This window comes from Tiliqua scincoides, chromosome 2 (genome assembly GCF_035046505.1).
Source record: "Tiliqua scincoides isolate rTilSci1 chromosome 2, rTilSci1.hap2, whole genome shotgun sequence".
Classification (NCBI taxonomy): Eukaryota; Metazoa; Chordata; class Lepidosauria; order Squamata; family Scincidae; genus Tiliqua; species Tiliqua scincoides.
The window spans coordinates 238,396,596-238,412,937 of NC_089822.1; the positions used below are offsets into that span (position 1 = coordinate 238,396,596).

General features: G+C 46.1%; 1 protein-coding gene across 1 annotated transcript in view; it reads left to right on the plus strand.

Annotated features, from left to right (window-relative positions):
• The first annotated feature begins 8,527 nt into the window (after positions 1-8,527).
• Positions 8,528-16,342, plus strand: part of TAFA4 (TAFA chemokine like family member 4) — a 105,463-nt gene continuing 97,648 nt past the window's right edge. Inside the window, exons 1-2 of the mRNA XM_066612989.1 lie at positions 8,528-8,607; positions 16,049-16,164. Of these exons, the coding sequence (XP_066469086.1) occupies positions 8,528-8,607; positions 16,049-16,164 (196 nt within the window). The remainder of the gene's footprint in view (positions 8,608-16,048; positions 16,165-16,342) is intronic.

A 16,342-nucleotide genomic window follows, 5' to 3' on the forward strand; every position in this document is an offset into this window, starting at 1 on the left:
GGGGCAAAATGGTAAGTCCTCCAGGTGCCACGATTTGCCATGTAAGCAGCTCCTCCCTTGCTCTCCCTCACTTGCCATTGGAGTCATTCCAGGCAGTGCTGGCAAAGTGCAAGCACTCACCAAACAGCATCTCCTGCATGTTGCCATCGCTGCCCGGAATGGCTCCGATGGTGAGCGGTAGGAGCTGCTTACATAGTGCATTGCGCCTATACTACTTACTGTTTTGCCCCCCTCTAGCTACGCCACTAGGTAGCATGCCAAGCTCTCATAGCAACCCTGTGAAGTGGACTAGGCCCAGAGAGTCAGTGACAGTTCAGGGTTGCCCACAGTACAGCCTTCTGCGTGTCAATACATAAGCAAACCCCATTGTGTTTAATGGGACTTGCTCCCACCTAAGTGTGTATAAGGATTGCAGCCCCAGTGACCTTCACGGCTTGTAGGGCTTGTGATAAGATATGAAACAATAATATCATTGATGTTATTAATATCAATATTATTATTGATAATAATAATTATTATTGGACGCAAATTATTGGACGCAAATGCATCCAACAGATGGGAACATTTCAAGAATACCGTTTACAACACCGCCTTGTCCATATTCGGCAAGAAGACCAACAAGGCGGCAGACTGGTTTGAAGCCCACTCTGAGGAGTTGACACCAGTCATTGAGGAAAAGAGGAGAGCTCAAGCAGCATACAAGGCCTGTCCCAGTGAGCGCAACCTGCAGGTCCTCCAAGCTGCTCGCAGCGAAGTCCAACAGACTGCCAGGAGATGTGCTAAAGACTACTGGCTCCAACTCTGTTCTGAGATACAGATAGCAGCTGACACAGGCAACATCAAGGGGATGTATGATGGTATCAAGCAGGCCCTAGGTCCAACACAGAAGAAAATTGCCCCTCTGAAGTCTGCCGCAGGCGAGGTCATCCAGGATTGGGAGCAGCAGATGGAATGCTGGGTGCAGCACTACTCTGAGCTATATTCCAGAGAAAATGTAGTCACCGAAGAAGCACTGAACAACATTGAGTGCCTGCCTGTGCTGGAGGAGCTTGACAGTGAACCAACCCTAGAAGAACTTCACGTGGCCCTGGACTCCCTTGCCTTTGGCAAGGCACCTGGAAAAGACAGCATCCCTGCTGAAGTCCTAAAGTGCTGCAAAGAGATCATCGTCACTGAGCTGCATGCAATCCTCTGTCTTTGCTGGAGAGAAGGTGGAGTACCTCAAGACATGAGGGATGCAAACATCATCACGCTGTACAAGAACAAAGGTGACAGGGGTGACTGCAACAACTACCGCGGCATCTCTCTCCTTAGCGTTGTAGGAAAGCTGTTTGCCCGAGTTGCACTAAAGAGGCTCCAGGTACTTGCAGAGAGCATCTATCCAGAATCTTAGTGTGAATTCCGAGCCAACAGGTCCACCACTGATATGGTATTCTCCCTTAGACAACTGCAGGAGAAACGACAGCCACTCTTTATAGCCTTCATAGATCTCACGAAGGCTTTGGACCTGGTCAGCAGAGACGGCCTCTTCAAGATTGTCCCCAAGATCGGATGTCCACCCAGGCTCCTCAGCATCATCAGATCTTTCCACAAGGACATGAAGGGCACTGTTGTCTTCGATGGCTCCACATCAGACCCCTTTGACATCCGAAGTGGAGTGAAGCAGGGCTGTGTTCTTGCACCAACCTTGTTTGGGATTTTCTTCGTTGTCCTGCTGAAGCATGCCTTTGGAACTGCAACAGAAGGCATCTATCTCCGGACCAGATCAGATGGAAAGCTTTTCAACCTCTCCAGACTGAGAGCAAAGTCCAGCTGAAATGTCTGTGTGACTTCCTCTTTGCCGAAGATGCAGCTATCACTACCCACTCTTCCAAAGATCTCCAGCAGCTCATGGATCGTTTTAGCAAGGCCTGCCAAGATTTTGGACTGACAATCAGCCTGAAGAAAACACAGGTCATGGTTCAGGATGTGGACTCACCTCCCTGCATTACAATCTCTGCACATGAACTGGAGGTTGTCCATGACTTTGTGTACCTTGGCTCAACGATCTCCAACACTCTTTCTCTCAATACCGAGCTAAACAAGTGCATCGGTAAAGCAGCTACCACATTTTCCAGACTCACAAAGAGAGTCTGGTCCAACAAGAAGCTGACGGAACATACCAAGATCCAGGTCTACAGAGCTTGCGTCCTGAGTACACTTCTGTACTGTAGCAAGTCATGGACTCTTCGCTCACAACAGGAGAGGAAACTGAATGCTTTCCACATGCGCTGCCTCCGATGCATCCTCGGCATCACCTGGCAGGACAAAGTTTCAAACAACACAGTCCTGGAACGAGCTGGAATCCCTAGCATGTATGCACTGCTGAAACAGAGACGCCAACCAGAGATGCCTGCGTTGGCTTGGTCATGTTGTGAGAATGGATGATGGCCGGATCCCAAAGGATCTCCTCTATCGAGAACCCGTGCAAGGAAAGCGCCCTACAGGTAGACCACAGCTGCGATACAAGGACATCTGCAAGAGGAATCTGAAGGCCTTAGGTGTGGACCTCAACAAGTGGGAAACCCTGGCCTCTGAGCGGCCCGCTTGGAGGCAGGCTGTGCAGCATGGCCTTTCGCAGTTTGAAGAGACACTTGGCCAACAGACTGAGGCAAAGAGGCAAAGAAGGAAGGCCCATAGCCAGGGAGACAGACCAGGGACAGACTGCACTTGCTCCCAGTGTGGAAGGGACTGTCACTCCCGGATTGGCCTTTTCAGCCACACTAGACCCTGTTCCAGAACCACCTTTCAGAGCGCGATACCATAGTCTTTCGAGACTGAAGGTTGCCAACAAGAATTGATATTGTTGATTCAACAAATCTATAGGAACAGAAAATCTTGCCAGAATACTGCAAGAACTTTGTGATGGCAGTTAATCCCTGCTGTCCAGTGCACCTGTCTTTCCTTTCCTAAAGACAGGAGACTTTTGACATGCCTGACATTTTATGATTTTGTTACGAAATCATAGGGGGCAACAGAGACCATGAACTCGCCCCGTCATGTTTACTCCAGAGTAGTCTTTTTGCTTTCAGTGCAGTTTGGTTGTTTACTGTATATAAGACTGGGGGCAAAGTCCAATTTAAAAAAAAAAAAAAGCTGATCCAATTTTTTTTTAAACTAATACAAAAACAGGGATAATTGGGCCTTCAGGGATTTCTAGCTAAATATCCATTACAGTTCACATTTGTTTAGCCCATTAAAAGGGCAAACTCTGGTGGACAACAGGTTTCATTCAGAATTTGGTAAGCAGATCTGTGTTTTACTTTTTCTCTTACTTGCCTTGATGGTTTTAAAGCCAATCTGGTCAGCAGGTGTGTGTGTGTGTGTGTGTGTGTGTGTGTGTGTTTCTTTTCAAATTTTGTCTTTTTTCTCTCTGAGTGCTTCACTATTTAGAATGTTATTCATTTGCATAAAGACTTAGCAGCACTTCAGTTTCAGTATTAGCAGTTCTCATTATGTATTAGTGAAAAAAAATGGCATGCCTCTTTATTTCATTGATAAAAATAAGGATCTGTAAGCAGTAGAGAGAATGAAGGATGGACCACTTAGTCAAGAAAAACAACAAATGGAGACAAAGTGGTGCACAGTTCAAATTAAATCCACATTCATAATTTCCTTAATTGGCACAGTCATCTTCTTTAATTGCTTATTATAAAGGATCTCATAAAACCGCATTGGGACTAAATAGCATACGGTAGTGTAGGGGGTGATAAAAATGTATTTTGTATTTTTGTAAATGTTGAAAGGGGAACAGTAGCATTTAGCTGAAAGGAATAAAGCGATTTTGAATGTTACCTTAATCAAAACCCAAATGGTGTAGTTCTTCAGCCATGAAGCGTAAAGCTACTTCTCTGCACCACTGACACCTAGATTTCACATACTGTATTAGAACTCTACTACCTCCCAGGGCGTATTCACCTGACTTTCTCCTTATCCCTTGGATGCCGAAGGTCCTATTAAACAGGAAGATTTTAAACACTGTGTTCTTCAGCTTGTATGAACTGAGCATACTATGCTACATTTAGGTTTGCCATGTGAAACTGAGAGCACAATCCTATGCTTGTCTTCCCAGAAGTAGTCCTATTGTCTTTAGTGGGGCTTACTCATTAAGTGTGCATAGGATTGCAGCCTAAGAACCCAATCCTGAGCCCTGCGCACTGGCTTACTGCCGGCACGCAAATGTGATGTAAGGTATGTTTGAGAGCACTGACACTGAGCGAGTGCCCATGCTAGTCCAGCGCTGACTGGCACTTGGTTAGGGCCGGGCGGGCGCCCAGCCTCCACCATTTTGTGGTCACATGGACTGCTGAGCAGCAGAGAGGAAAGTGGGGGCATGGGGGGAGGTGGGTAGGAGGTGTTCTGGGGAGGGGGAGGCAGGGAAAGGGTGGGGGGAGGCGTGCCGGAGGGAGGGAGCGGGGAGGCAGGACCTGTAGAGCTTTGCTCCACCGGATCCAAAGCCTCTGCCTCAGGCTCACTGCCCGATGTGGAGGCTTTTAACATTGCGGGGCTACTCCCTTTACTTGGGGAAAGGGAATGAAAGTTCCCTTCTCCTGAGGTGCCGCCCACGGCGTGGAGGATGTGGCGGCAGCCATTTTTGGTGCCACCACTGCCGCGTGCCTGGGCAGCTCAGGATTGGGCTGTAAGTCAAGCTACCCTGCAATGAGGGTCACCCCTGTTAGGTAGAAGGTTCTTAAACGGGGTAAAGGGTCAGCCTAATCCCATCAACACATGGTCCTTCAAGATTCACAAACAACTAAGGTCATTGAAGCTAAGGATCAATGCAGCTCACCCACTCCATCTTGCAGGTAAACAACACCTGGCAGGTATCTGAATTGCATTCCTGTTTATGAATGAGGTTAGAGAAACCAGGTGCTTAATGTGTTTCTCTACCAAAGCTCAAGGGAACGGCTACACTCTCAGATCTGCCTCAGAGAGCTTGCCGCCAATGGTCAGGAGTGATGTTGTTTATGCTGTGTAGGAGTACACTTTGCTTCCCAAAGTGTTCCTTTTGGAGGCAAACAGCAACATTGCTCATCTCCTCCTACTAGTCTAATATTATATTACTAAGGAATGTTTCCCACTGGCAAAGAATTGAGGCATTAATACCAGTATTCCCTTCCTCCCAGTTTGCCCAATCCATGAAATGAGGTTTATTTACAACATAATCCTAGGCATGTCTACTCAGAGTTGAGTCCCATTCAAAGCAATGAGTTTTGCTTCCAGGGAAGTGTCTCTAGAATTCCAGCCTCAGAGTGCAATCCTAACTTACCTGTCTGCCAGCCAAGGGTGTCGCAAACGTGGCATAAGGCACGTTTCTTGCTACCTGGAGAGTAAGCAGCACCAGCAGTGAGGCATGTGCCAGAGAGGTAAGGAATGTGATGGGCGACAGGGGTGGTTCAGAGGCGGGGAGGGGCATTTCTGATGAGGAGAGGTTGGAATAGGGGGCAGATCAGGACTGAGAGGAAGTGGGATCAGCAGAGCAGGTTTCTGCCGTATCCTAACCCCCATTCAAGGCCTCCCAGCTTTGCACAGGGCTGCCAAGACTTGTGCCTGTTATTTAGCAGGAACAGAACTGAGACGCCCCATAGGGCAGGCAGGGGCATTACTTGGCATAAGAGGAAAAATATCCCCTTACCCCAAGGAGATCTCCAGTCTGCTCCAAAGCTGCGCTGGATTCAGCATAAGAACATAAGAACAGCCCCACTGTATCAGGCCATAGGCCCATCTAGTCCAGCTTCCTGTATCTCACAGCGGCCCATCGAATGCCCCAGGGAGCACATGGAAGCTCCTGGTGCCCTTCCTTGCATCTGACATAGCCCATTTCTAAAATCAGGAGGTTGCGCATACACATCATGGCTTGTAACCCGTAATGGATTTTTCCTCCGGAAACTTGTCCAATCCCCTTTTAAAGGCGTCCAGGCCAGACGCCATCACCACATCCTGTGGCAAGGAGTTCCACAGACCAACCACATGCTGAGCAGAGGCCCTGCTCTTATAAAAAATAAAACCAAATTTTCTGAACAATTCGGCTTCAGAACAATTTACGACGTAGCTGTATGCCTGAGGAGAACAGGGCAGTGTTTGCCGACTTCAGAAAGAGATAGCCAAAGCAAAATCCATAGGGAGTAGGTAAGAATGCCTGTGAGTCTCAAAACCCATTTGGCTCTGTTCAGGATTAATTTGCAGAAGCAATTAACTTGACTGTCCCTCTTAAAGGTTCAGCCTCTCAGCAATGACCCACCAGGCCAAACAAATAGGAACTGCTGGTTTGTCAGAAGAGTGAGCAGTGGCTGGGGAGGCTATGCCTCCTCCTTGTTGGCCCTGCTCCTCCTTTCCACCCTCACAAAATGGCTTTGCCTTCTCGTCTCACTGAAGAAACCACTAGCTTCTGAAAGCAAATACTGTCCGGCATACCAGTGGGCAAGTTGTCGGTGATAAAGTGGCTTAAAAAATGGGAAGTCAGTGGTTAATGTAACTCCTTATTTTTCTTGAATGAACTCAGTGTGGGCGAACCTCTGATGTTGAGTCTGCATTGGTCTGCGGCAGCAGTTTTCAAATATTTCCTTCTCATGGTACACTGACCTTGAGCTCTGCTGGTGGAGGAAAAGGGACAGACAATTTGTTACTTCAGACAGTTATCCGAGAAACAGAGTGCAGAACCTGGAAGCGTTTTTGAGGAATTTTCAGCTGCTGCGCTTCAAATTCTTGTTGTATACTTGTGGACCTTTTCTGGCACACTAATGTGCTGTAGAATACCGGTTGAAAATCGCTGGTCCATGGGTCATTGTCTGGCAGTATTTCCCCACTTCACCACACAAGCTTTATTGTGTTATTTTTGCAAGTCCATCACTGATGTAGGTTTCTACAAAAGCACGTCTTTTTCAAACAGGCACTTAACTTAGAGAAACAATTTGGAAGAGAAGTCCCAGTAGCCTCTACTGACATGTGACCCGAAAAATAATGAGCCGACCTCCCCATCCATCTCATAGAAATGCATAAGCATTTGCTTTGATTCTTGTTTATCTTTTGCTCCCTCTCCACCCTGGGGCTCAACTTGACCTTCAACTAACAGGATATAATTTCAACAGAATTCACAACAATGCACTGTTGTCAGAACTGGCTTTTTCTTACCAGTGATTTTTCATGCATTTTGTCAGAAAACTAGAAAATTCCAGAGTTTATAAAATTATGCATTTTAATAGGAGCAGATAGGTGTTGCTAAGGGCATATATGATTCCTTCTGCATCTCCCCTTCTCCTTAATCACATCTTGGGGGATAAAGATATGGCATGCAGGAGAAGCTTTATTTATCTTCTTGGTGTATGTTACTAGAGCCTGGGTTGACTATAGAGTGAATACAAAAGGGAGATAAGATTGAAAGAAATATACTGGCCAGGATTAAGGATTGGGTGAGACGGAAAGAATTACAAGAGGGCAAAAATGTGTTGTTGAGAATCTTGAGGCAAAAGCATATTGACAAGAGAAATTCTTAGAAATGGGCAGAACCTCCAAGGGGAGGGGGGGGGACTCAAGATGGATGGAAATTTCTTAAAAGGGAGATCCTCAAGACACAGTCTTAAATGATCCCGATCAGAAAAAAGAGGAGTAGGTGCGTAAAGGAACCACACTGTTTTCACAAGGAGCTCTCTGAGGCATTGGCACATAAAAGAGACACCTACTGGAAGGGTAAATTGATAAAAATAAATACAAACATATACGGTGGCTGTTTCATGGCTCAATCCTAAGAGGTCTTTACACAACCGGAACGACCTGGTGGCATAAACCCCTTTACGGATATCACAAAAGCGTTAGTCCAAGAACCATGACCTTACTGCCGCCGCAAATAGCAAGTGGCTTGAAATGCCCACTGCTACAGATAAGGCTGCACAAGGGGTGGAATGGAGTGGGCGGAAGGTGGGGATGGAGGATGGGTGGGACGGGGAGGAGGTGGGTGGGGAGGAGGACGAATTGGGCCCAGAAGGGGGCAGGTTTGGTGGTAGCGGTGCCCACTGAGTCCTAACCCCCAGTCCTGGGCCTGATCTGCCTTCATGGATCAACATGGACTTGCACCAGCTATAGAGTTGACCCATGGTGGTTGTTGGGGCTTACTCCAGGGCAAGGGAACAAATGTTCACTTACCCTGAGGAGGTCTCAATGTGTCAAAACTCCCCTGTAGGATTCTGCAGGACTCTTACAGGTCTCTCTCTGGGTTTGCAATTTGATATAAACATCAACATGTGAAAAACAGAATCATCATACGCATAATACTATGTTAGGTCTAGGTACTCTCTTCGTAAAATCTTGGTGTTGCTGTGGCTTTCTGTTGCCCTGAAGATGGCTCTGTGCGGCAATAGTTTTCATCAACAAATATCTTAACATCTCTGTTCTGATGCCCTCAAATAATTGTTACTTCATATGGTTTCCTTCTCTAGGCCTTGGATGTGGAGAAAAACCTAGGAGGTGCAGAAAAGCCTGGGCATATTTTCAAATGGGAATTTGGATTTACTGTGGAATATACACCCTGATTGTTCTGTACAACTTCAATAAAAACCTGGAAAAATCACCAAGGTAAGTAAACATCATTGGTTTGAAAGATCATGAGGATCTCCGGAGTGTCTCATATGGATGATTTTCATCTAATGATGACACAGGCAACTAATTTTTGTAATTGCCAGAGAAACTATAGCTTTGAATAGAACTGTAACATTTTTAGCATTGCTTCTTTAGCTCTCCTTGCCTCCTTCTAAAGACTTGATACTATTTAATAATCCTGGTTTATGGAGGACTTTCTTCTTAAATAGGCTGGAATCATCCGTTCAGAACTGCATGGAATCTGTCCAGTTAATCTAGAAACACTTCCCCCCCTGAACCCAAATGTTCAGGGGCTAATAGTGGTTACTCATTAATGAGGGGAGGGTACTCTGCACATGCCCTTTGGCACTTACTTCCTCATTATGACTTCACATGTTCCAAAGCCAAATCATTAAAATAAATTGTAATGATGTGAATCCTTTGTGAATCCTTTGTGAATCCTGTCTGAAATTATGCCATGACTGGAGTGTAACTGTCCCTGTATAGCAGAGCTTCGGGGGGAACTGAAGATAGAAGGATGTTCTTATCTCTCTCACGCAACACCAGAACCAGGAGACATCCACTAAAATTGAATGCCAGGAGAGTTGAACAGACAAAATATTTCTTTACCTAGCATGTAATTAGTCTGTGGAACTCCTTACCACAGGATGTGGTGATGGCGTCTGGCCTAGATGCTGTTAACAGGGGATTAGACAGATTTCTGGAAGAAAACTCCATCAGAGGTTACAAGCCATGATGAGTATGTGCAGTCTCCTGATATTAGAAGTAGGCTACCTCAGAGTGTCAGATGCAAGGGAGTGGCACCAGGGTGCAGGTCTCTTGTTGTCTTGTGTGCTCCCTGAGGCATTTGGTGAGCCATTGTGAGATACCAGAAGCTGGACTAGAAGGGCCTTTGGCCTAATCCTGTGGGGCTCTTCTTATGTTCTTGTATTCTAACTGATGAATGATTCAGCAGTGGAACTACTTTGGTCCTCCTAGATAGAAACAATTGTGGGAGGCTAACTGAGATAAGCAGAGAGTAGCTTGTGATTCACCAGTGAGCCCCTAGCCTATTTCAGGTGTTGGGGATGGTATCAGGAGTTGACCAGGTCAGACATTGACCAATGGTCCATGCCTTTCAGAGGACCGACCAAGCAGATCTAACCCCTCTGTATCCGTGGCAGTAGTACTACCCAGTGCACCATGGGGTATTATCATGGGGGCCCAATAGGGCTGACTTTAGGAGTTATGGGGCCCAACTGGAAACATGTTATGCAAGGCCCGAGGTTCACAGCCAAGGTCAGTAGAATCTTACAGTGCATTCCTAACTTGTGCTGAAGCAGGCAGGCCAGCAGGCCTAGTGCTGTATCCAGTGCAAATTTTGAGCTGTCTGAGGCTTTGTCCAAGGCAAGGGAAAACTTTTCCCCTTACCCTGGGGACAGCCACAGCAGCCTCAATGGGGCTACTTGGATCTGAGCAGCCCGGGACTGCCCTGGTCTGTCCGGGAATGGGGCTAGGATCCGGCGTAAGATCCGCTGCTGGGAATGCCTACTGCCCGACTTCCCCCACCCTGAAACACCTCCCTCCTACCTCTTCCCGACGTCTGTCCCAGACTCCTGCACTGGCTGAGCTTTAAAATTTACCTGTGCACTGGCCTTTCTCACCAAAGAGTGGTGCGAAAGTGCTTTGCAGCACTCTCGCAACACACTTCAGCTGGCTCAAGGGAAGGGCTGGCCGAAGGGGCGCTTAGGATTGTACCCTAAGAGATATAAATAAAATTTGTTATAGACATTATAACTCTATGGTAAAATGGGAAGTAAAGAAATCAAAATGTGCACTTAAAAAGCATTTATGAATTAATGGATCAAATGAATCTAAGCATATTTTACTATAAAATTGCCTGTCTTTACCTTAGCGTGGGGGCTCCTTAGGCTTTGGGCCAATTGGGAGCAGTTGGCCCAACTGACTGAAAACCTGCCCTGGAGCCCAGACCAAGGCTTTGCCCCAGGCTCTCCAACCAACTTCACCCTAGCACAGTGAGGTGGACCACTAAGCACCTTGAAAAAAAGTGTTTTACAGGTTAGATCGGGGTGTCAAACTCGTTTTATACAGAGGGCCAAAGTTAGCATTCAGGGCACCTGCTGAGGACCGGAAGTGATGTCATTAGGCAGAGAGTGACATCATTAAGCAGCTGATGGCCAGAAATCAGCCCTTTGTTCTCACAAAAAACTCATTAACTGCAAATGACAGAAGAGAAAATACACAAATCTTAATCATATTTCAAGATATGGGGGTCCCCAATTTTCATGTAGGCTGCTTTTCAGCAGTAACACCTCAGCACTACTCAGCAGCTGAGAGCCTGAGGGCTGGATAAAAAGTTTCTCCGGGCCTTATGTTTGACACCCCTGGGTTAGATTTTGGTCTGATCTACAAGGAAATCCTTATGTTCTTAAGTAGTATGCCAACTCGGGGTCTTTTCACAGAAGTGTCATGTACTGCTTTTGTGAAAAAGATGGAGATTATACACTTTTGCTTTGTGAACTTGAAACACCCAGGTACACCACAAGTGTTCTCAAAAATATTGGGAGGGGAGGCATGGACTGCACTAGGCTGGTGTTGGCTCATCTCTGACTTAGATTGTCCTTTCCTAAAGTAACACTGAAAGAATTTTGGTTGGCCATTACTTTTCTTCTTAGTCTGGGGAAAAGCACCCAATAGCAGTTGTCATTTATCTCAGAGCAAAATGAAGTAGTCACTGCTGCTGTTAATGTGGGTGTGGAGGAATCATTTTACAAAGGAAAGGTTGAACCTGCCCAAAGACAGAATTTGCATCCTTAAAAAAAAAATTACAAAAATCACAGTTTCCGGTTTGTGCTGACAAGATCAGAGGAAGTTCATCATTTCTTCTAAGTGCTTGAATTTCCTGTTCCTTTCATTGCACCTAAGAGGAGGCCACATCATAAGAATCCTTTACCCAGGGATATGCTTTTGATTTTAGAGAAACCTACATTTTGAACAAGCACAACCATCATACCTGATGGAGTGTAGTTACTTCCCATTTCACTCACTACCAACCTCCTGTCTCATATGGTTCTGACTCTTGCCATTGATAATTTGCCTTGCTCTATGGGCACACTGTAGTTTGGTTGCATCTGAGACTCCAAATATGCCAGCTAATCTTGATGGCAGATAAGTATTTTAATAACACCTTGTAACACTGAGCTTCTCATTTTTGTAAATAAACAAACCCTGAAATCAGTGGAAAACTGTTTTGTAACACCTCTACATATTGGTCACTGTAGGCTGGTTGGGTTGGATTGGGGAAGGGGGTGCTTGGGTAATGACTGTGTCTGCATCTGCACCTATAAAAAATGTATCACCTATATCACAAAAATGCACTTTTAAAGCAATTATAATTCATAATTATAATGTGTAAAAATGCACCCTTGAAATAAAAATACATAACACTTCTAAAATAAAAATGAAAAATCGCACCTCCTCCTAATAAGTATTCCTTCACTATCAATAAGTACATTCAATTCTCATTTTCTGCTCGGGTTAGGTACCTGGAAAACCTAGTGGATAATGAATTAGCAGATATTGAATCATTGAGCCTGTAGGAAAAATGGGGTTAGGTTCCAGGTGCCACTTTTCACCATACACTCTATGAACTATATTAACCTGAATCTTACTTTGAAGTCTGTGGGGCTGGGTGGTAATGAAGGCTCATCAGCATTTCTAACACCTGATGCTTCCTTCTCTGTGCTGGATATTTCTCAACTCAGTTGAAGGTTGCTGGCTGAACAGCGAGGCATCAGAGCCCCAGAGCAACCTTCAGATAGCCTTCCAGAGATCTCAACATCAGCCTTGCATCATTGCCAGGGTTGTGAAGATTCAGCTGGAGTTACCAAGATGGTGGAGCAAGTCTGGGAAACAAATATGCCTGACAATTTTCCACGGGCTAATACCGATACCTATTCGATGTGGAAAATTGACCCATTCAGACAACTTTCTAAAAAATGAGGAGTACAATTGGCTGGATGCAATTACAGTGGTGCCTCGCATAACGAAATTAATTCGTTCCGCGAGTCCTTTCGTATTGCGAAAATTTCATCTTGCGAAGCGCGGTTTCCCATAGGAATGCATTGAAATTTAATTAATGCGTTCCTATGGGCAAAAAAAGTCAGAACAAAGTCAAATTTGGTTTACAAAGTGTTTATTAAGTGCTCTTTAAAGGCATACATACTGTACAGAGGATTTCAAAAATTTCAAGCACAAAACTTCAACTTTTTAATTTTAAAAATTCGTCTTGCGAAGCACGGCCATAGAAAATTTGTCTTGCGAGTCACCAGAAAAAATAGCGAAAACGCTTTCGTTTTGCGAGTTTTTCGGTGCGCGAGGCATTCGTTATGCGAGGCACCACTGTACCAGTCCCTCCCGCATCGGCCGTATACTGTATAGGCATTTCTTCCTCTCTCTCTCCTGTATGGCACCAATGCTGCCTTCTGTTTGTGGATGCCACTGTCTCTCTTCTTCCTCCTCCTCCCTTGCAACCTAAGAACATAAGAACATAAGAACAGCCCCACTGGATCAGGCCATAGGCCCATCTAGTCCAGCTTCCTGTATCTCACAGCGGCCCACCAAATGCCCCAGGGAGCACACCAGATAACAAGCACTCATCCTGGTGCCCTCCCTTGCATCTAGCATCTGGCATTCTGACATAGAACCTCTCTCAGGCCTTAGGAGTGGACCTCAACAGGTGTGGAAGGGATTGTCACTCCCGAATTGGCCTTTTCAGCCACACTAGACGCTGTTCCAGAACCACCTTCCAGAGCACGATACCATAGTCTTTTGAGACTGAAAGTTGCCAACAACAACATGCCTGTCTGCCTGCATGCAGCTTCACCAAGCCGTCCCACCCCAAGTGCACCTGCACAGTCTTATAATAATAATAATAATAATAATAATATTCTGCACAGAATAATGAGAACAGAGTCAAAGATAATGAGAGGTAGGTCTCAATTCTGCCCCTTGCAGATAAGCAAATTCACAGATAGCGAATAGCAGTTAACTGAGTGTATTCCAACTCAATGAACAATTGTATCCTTTCATGCCACACAATTCCTCTTTTTCAGTTCAGCCCAGCTGGCTAGTTTAACACCCTGCTTCCAACAGTGACCTCCCACATGCTTCTACAAAGCCCTCAAGCAGAGGTTAAGGCAACAGTCTTCTCTTGCTCCCCTCTACAGTGGGCCCTTGGTATCTGTGGGGGATCAATTCCAGGATCCCCCTCCCCTTGGATACTGAGTTTTGCAAATAATCAAATCCACAGTTGGGCCTCAGAGAACCTTCAGGACACCTTTGGGAGGCACTTCCTGTCATATCCAGGAGGTCCTTTGAGACCTTCCAGCTGTGGGCTCGGCATCCAAAATCTGCAGGTGGTGAGCCTGTGGATAATAATAATAATAATAATAATAACTTTATTTCTACCCCGCCTTTCTCCCCGAAGGGACTCAAGGCGGCTTACAACATATTAAAAACAATTTAAAAAACAAATAAAAACATATTAACACATACTAAAAACAGCAGTCAGAGTAAAAAAAATAGGTAAAAAGAGCATAGAGCAGCAGCAAGTCATAAAAGAATCAGGCCTGTAAAAAAATATTAAAAGATGTTAAAAAGATGTTAAAAGGCCAAGAACTCAGAAGGCCTGTTTAAACAGAAGTGTCTTCAGGCCTTGCCGAAAGGTCTCAAGAGAGGGAGCCATTCTTAAGTCAAGGGGAAGGGAGTTCCATAGCGTTGGTGCCACTACTGAGAAGGCCCTATTTCTTGCAGCCGCCCCACGTACCTCCCTAGGCGGCGGCACTTGTAAAAAGGCCTTCTCTGATGACCTGAGAGGGCGAGCCGGATTGTACGGGAGCAGGCGATCTCTAAGATACCCTGGTCCAGAGCAGTATAGGGCTTTAAAGGTCAATACCAGCACCTTGAATTGGGCCCGGAAACGAATGGGCAGCCAGTGCAGCCGCTGGAGAAGCGGACTGACAGGGTCGAACCGCCTACCTCCAGTAACCACACGGGCCGCCGCATTCTGCACTAGTTGCAGTTTCCGAACCATCTTCAAGGGCAGCCCCACATAGAGTGCGTTACAGTAATCTAATCTCGATGTCACCGAGGCATGGATCACCGTGGCCAGGTCTGCACGATCCAAGTACGGCCGCAGCTGGCGCACCAGCCGAAGCTGAGCGAAGGCCCCCCTTGCCACAGCCACCACCTGGGAATCCAGGAGCAGCTGCGAGTCCAGGTGGACCCCCAAGCTGCAGACCTGCTCCTTCAGAGGGAGTGCAACCCCATTCAGCGCAAGCCGATAGTCCAGCACATGCATCGAGGATTTCCGAACCAGGAGAGCCTCTGTCTTATCCGGATTTAATTTCAGCTTGTTAGCCCCCATCCAGATCCTCACTGCCTCCAGACAGCGCTCCAGGTCCTCAACCGCCACCCTGGAGTCTGGAGGAAAGGAGAGATAGAGCTGGGTGTCATCAGCATATTGATGGCACCCCACTCCAAACCCCCGGATGACCTCTCCCAGCGGTTTCATGTAGATGTTAAATAGCATGGGGGACAGAATTGAGCCCTGTGGCACCCCGCATCTCAAGGGCCAGGGTGTCGAACAGGCATCCCCCAGCACCACCATCTGGGACCGACCCTCCAAGTAAGATAAGACAGCCCAATGTATTTGTTTAGTCTCCTTTATAGCTGTCATGAGTTCCATAGGTTAATTTTCACTTGTGTATGATGAATTGCTTTCTTTTAGCTGGTCTTTCTTTTAACTGATTTGTCATCAATCAGTTCAGCCCCAAATTAGGAGAGAGGAAAAGAAAACATATTTCTCTCTGGTCCCTATCCTTACTTCCAACCACCTGTCATCTCTTTACCACTCTTTCTTCACTGTTATCACACTCTGTCTTAGGTCCAGGAAATGGTTGTGGCACTGCTTGTGCCAACCAGCTTGGAAAGAGTTAACATTGAAGTTGAAGACCAGTAATTTACATGAAGTCTTCCAAAATCTGACCTAAAAGGAACCCAATGTATTTAATTTGGTTGGCAGTATGCAAAGACCTTGTGGTGTGTTTGTTTTTTCCCCCCCAAGTCCTTCCCACCCCATGCCCATAATGCTACAATGGTTGCCCTCAGAGAACTGGCAGGAAAGGAGATGGCAGCATTCTGCCACCTATTGATCCTTCATATTATGAGGAACAGCTGGTAAATAATCAATCTCGGTTTAGGTGTGAGTGTGAATTTATTCCCGGAAACATTAGAGTTTTAACAATCCACTTCAATTAATTTCCAGCCTGTCTTCAGCTCTTTTGGTTTTATTTTGCATTACTCCCAAGTAATCTGTGGTCCCTTTCGCTCAGCAGCTTCCTTTTTCTGCCTGCAGGATGAGATTCTGGGCCCGATCAATGCTTCTATCTCAGTGGCTGTTCCTGGCATATGTGTTAATGGTGTGCTGTAAATTGTTGTCCGCCACCAGCCATCACCCCCGGGGGCACCCAGGTAGGAGCTTTTAAACTCATTACGTTCTACTGAGGCCAATTAATAACACTCTCCAAACGTTCAGAGTCCACTCTTTAGCCATGGATAATTGATGAAGTTGTTGACAATGTGATATGATCAGAACAAAAAGGTCACGCCGAACACATGTACAACCAGAGATGAATTATTGCTGAGATTT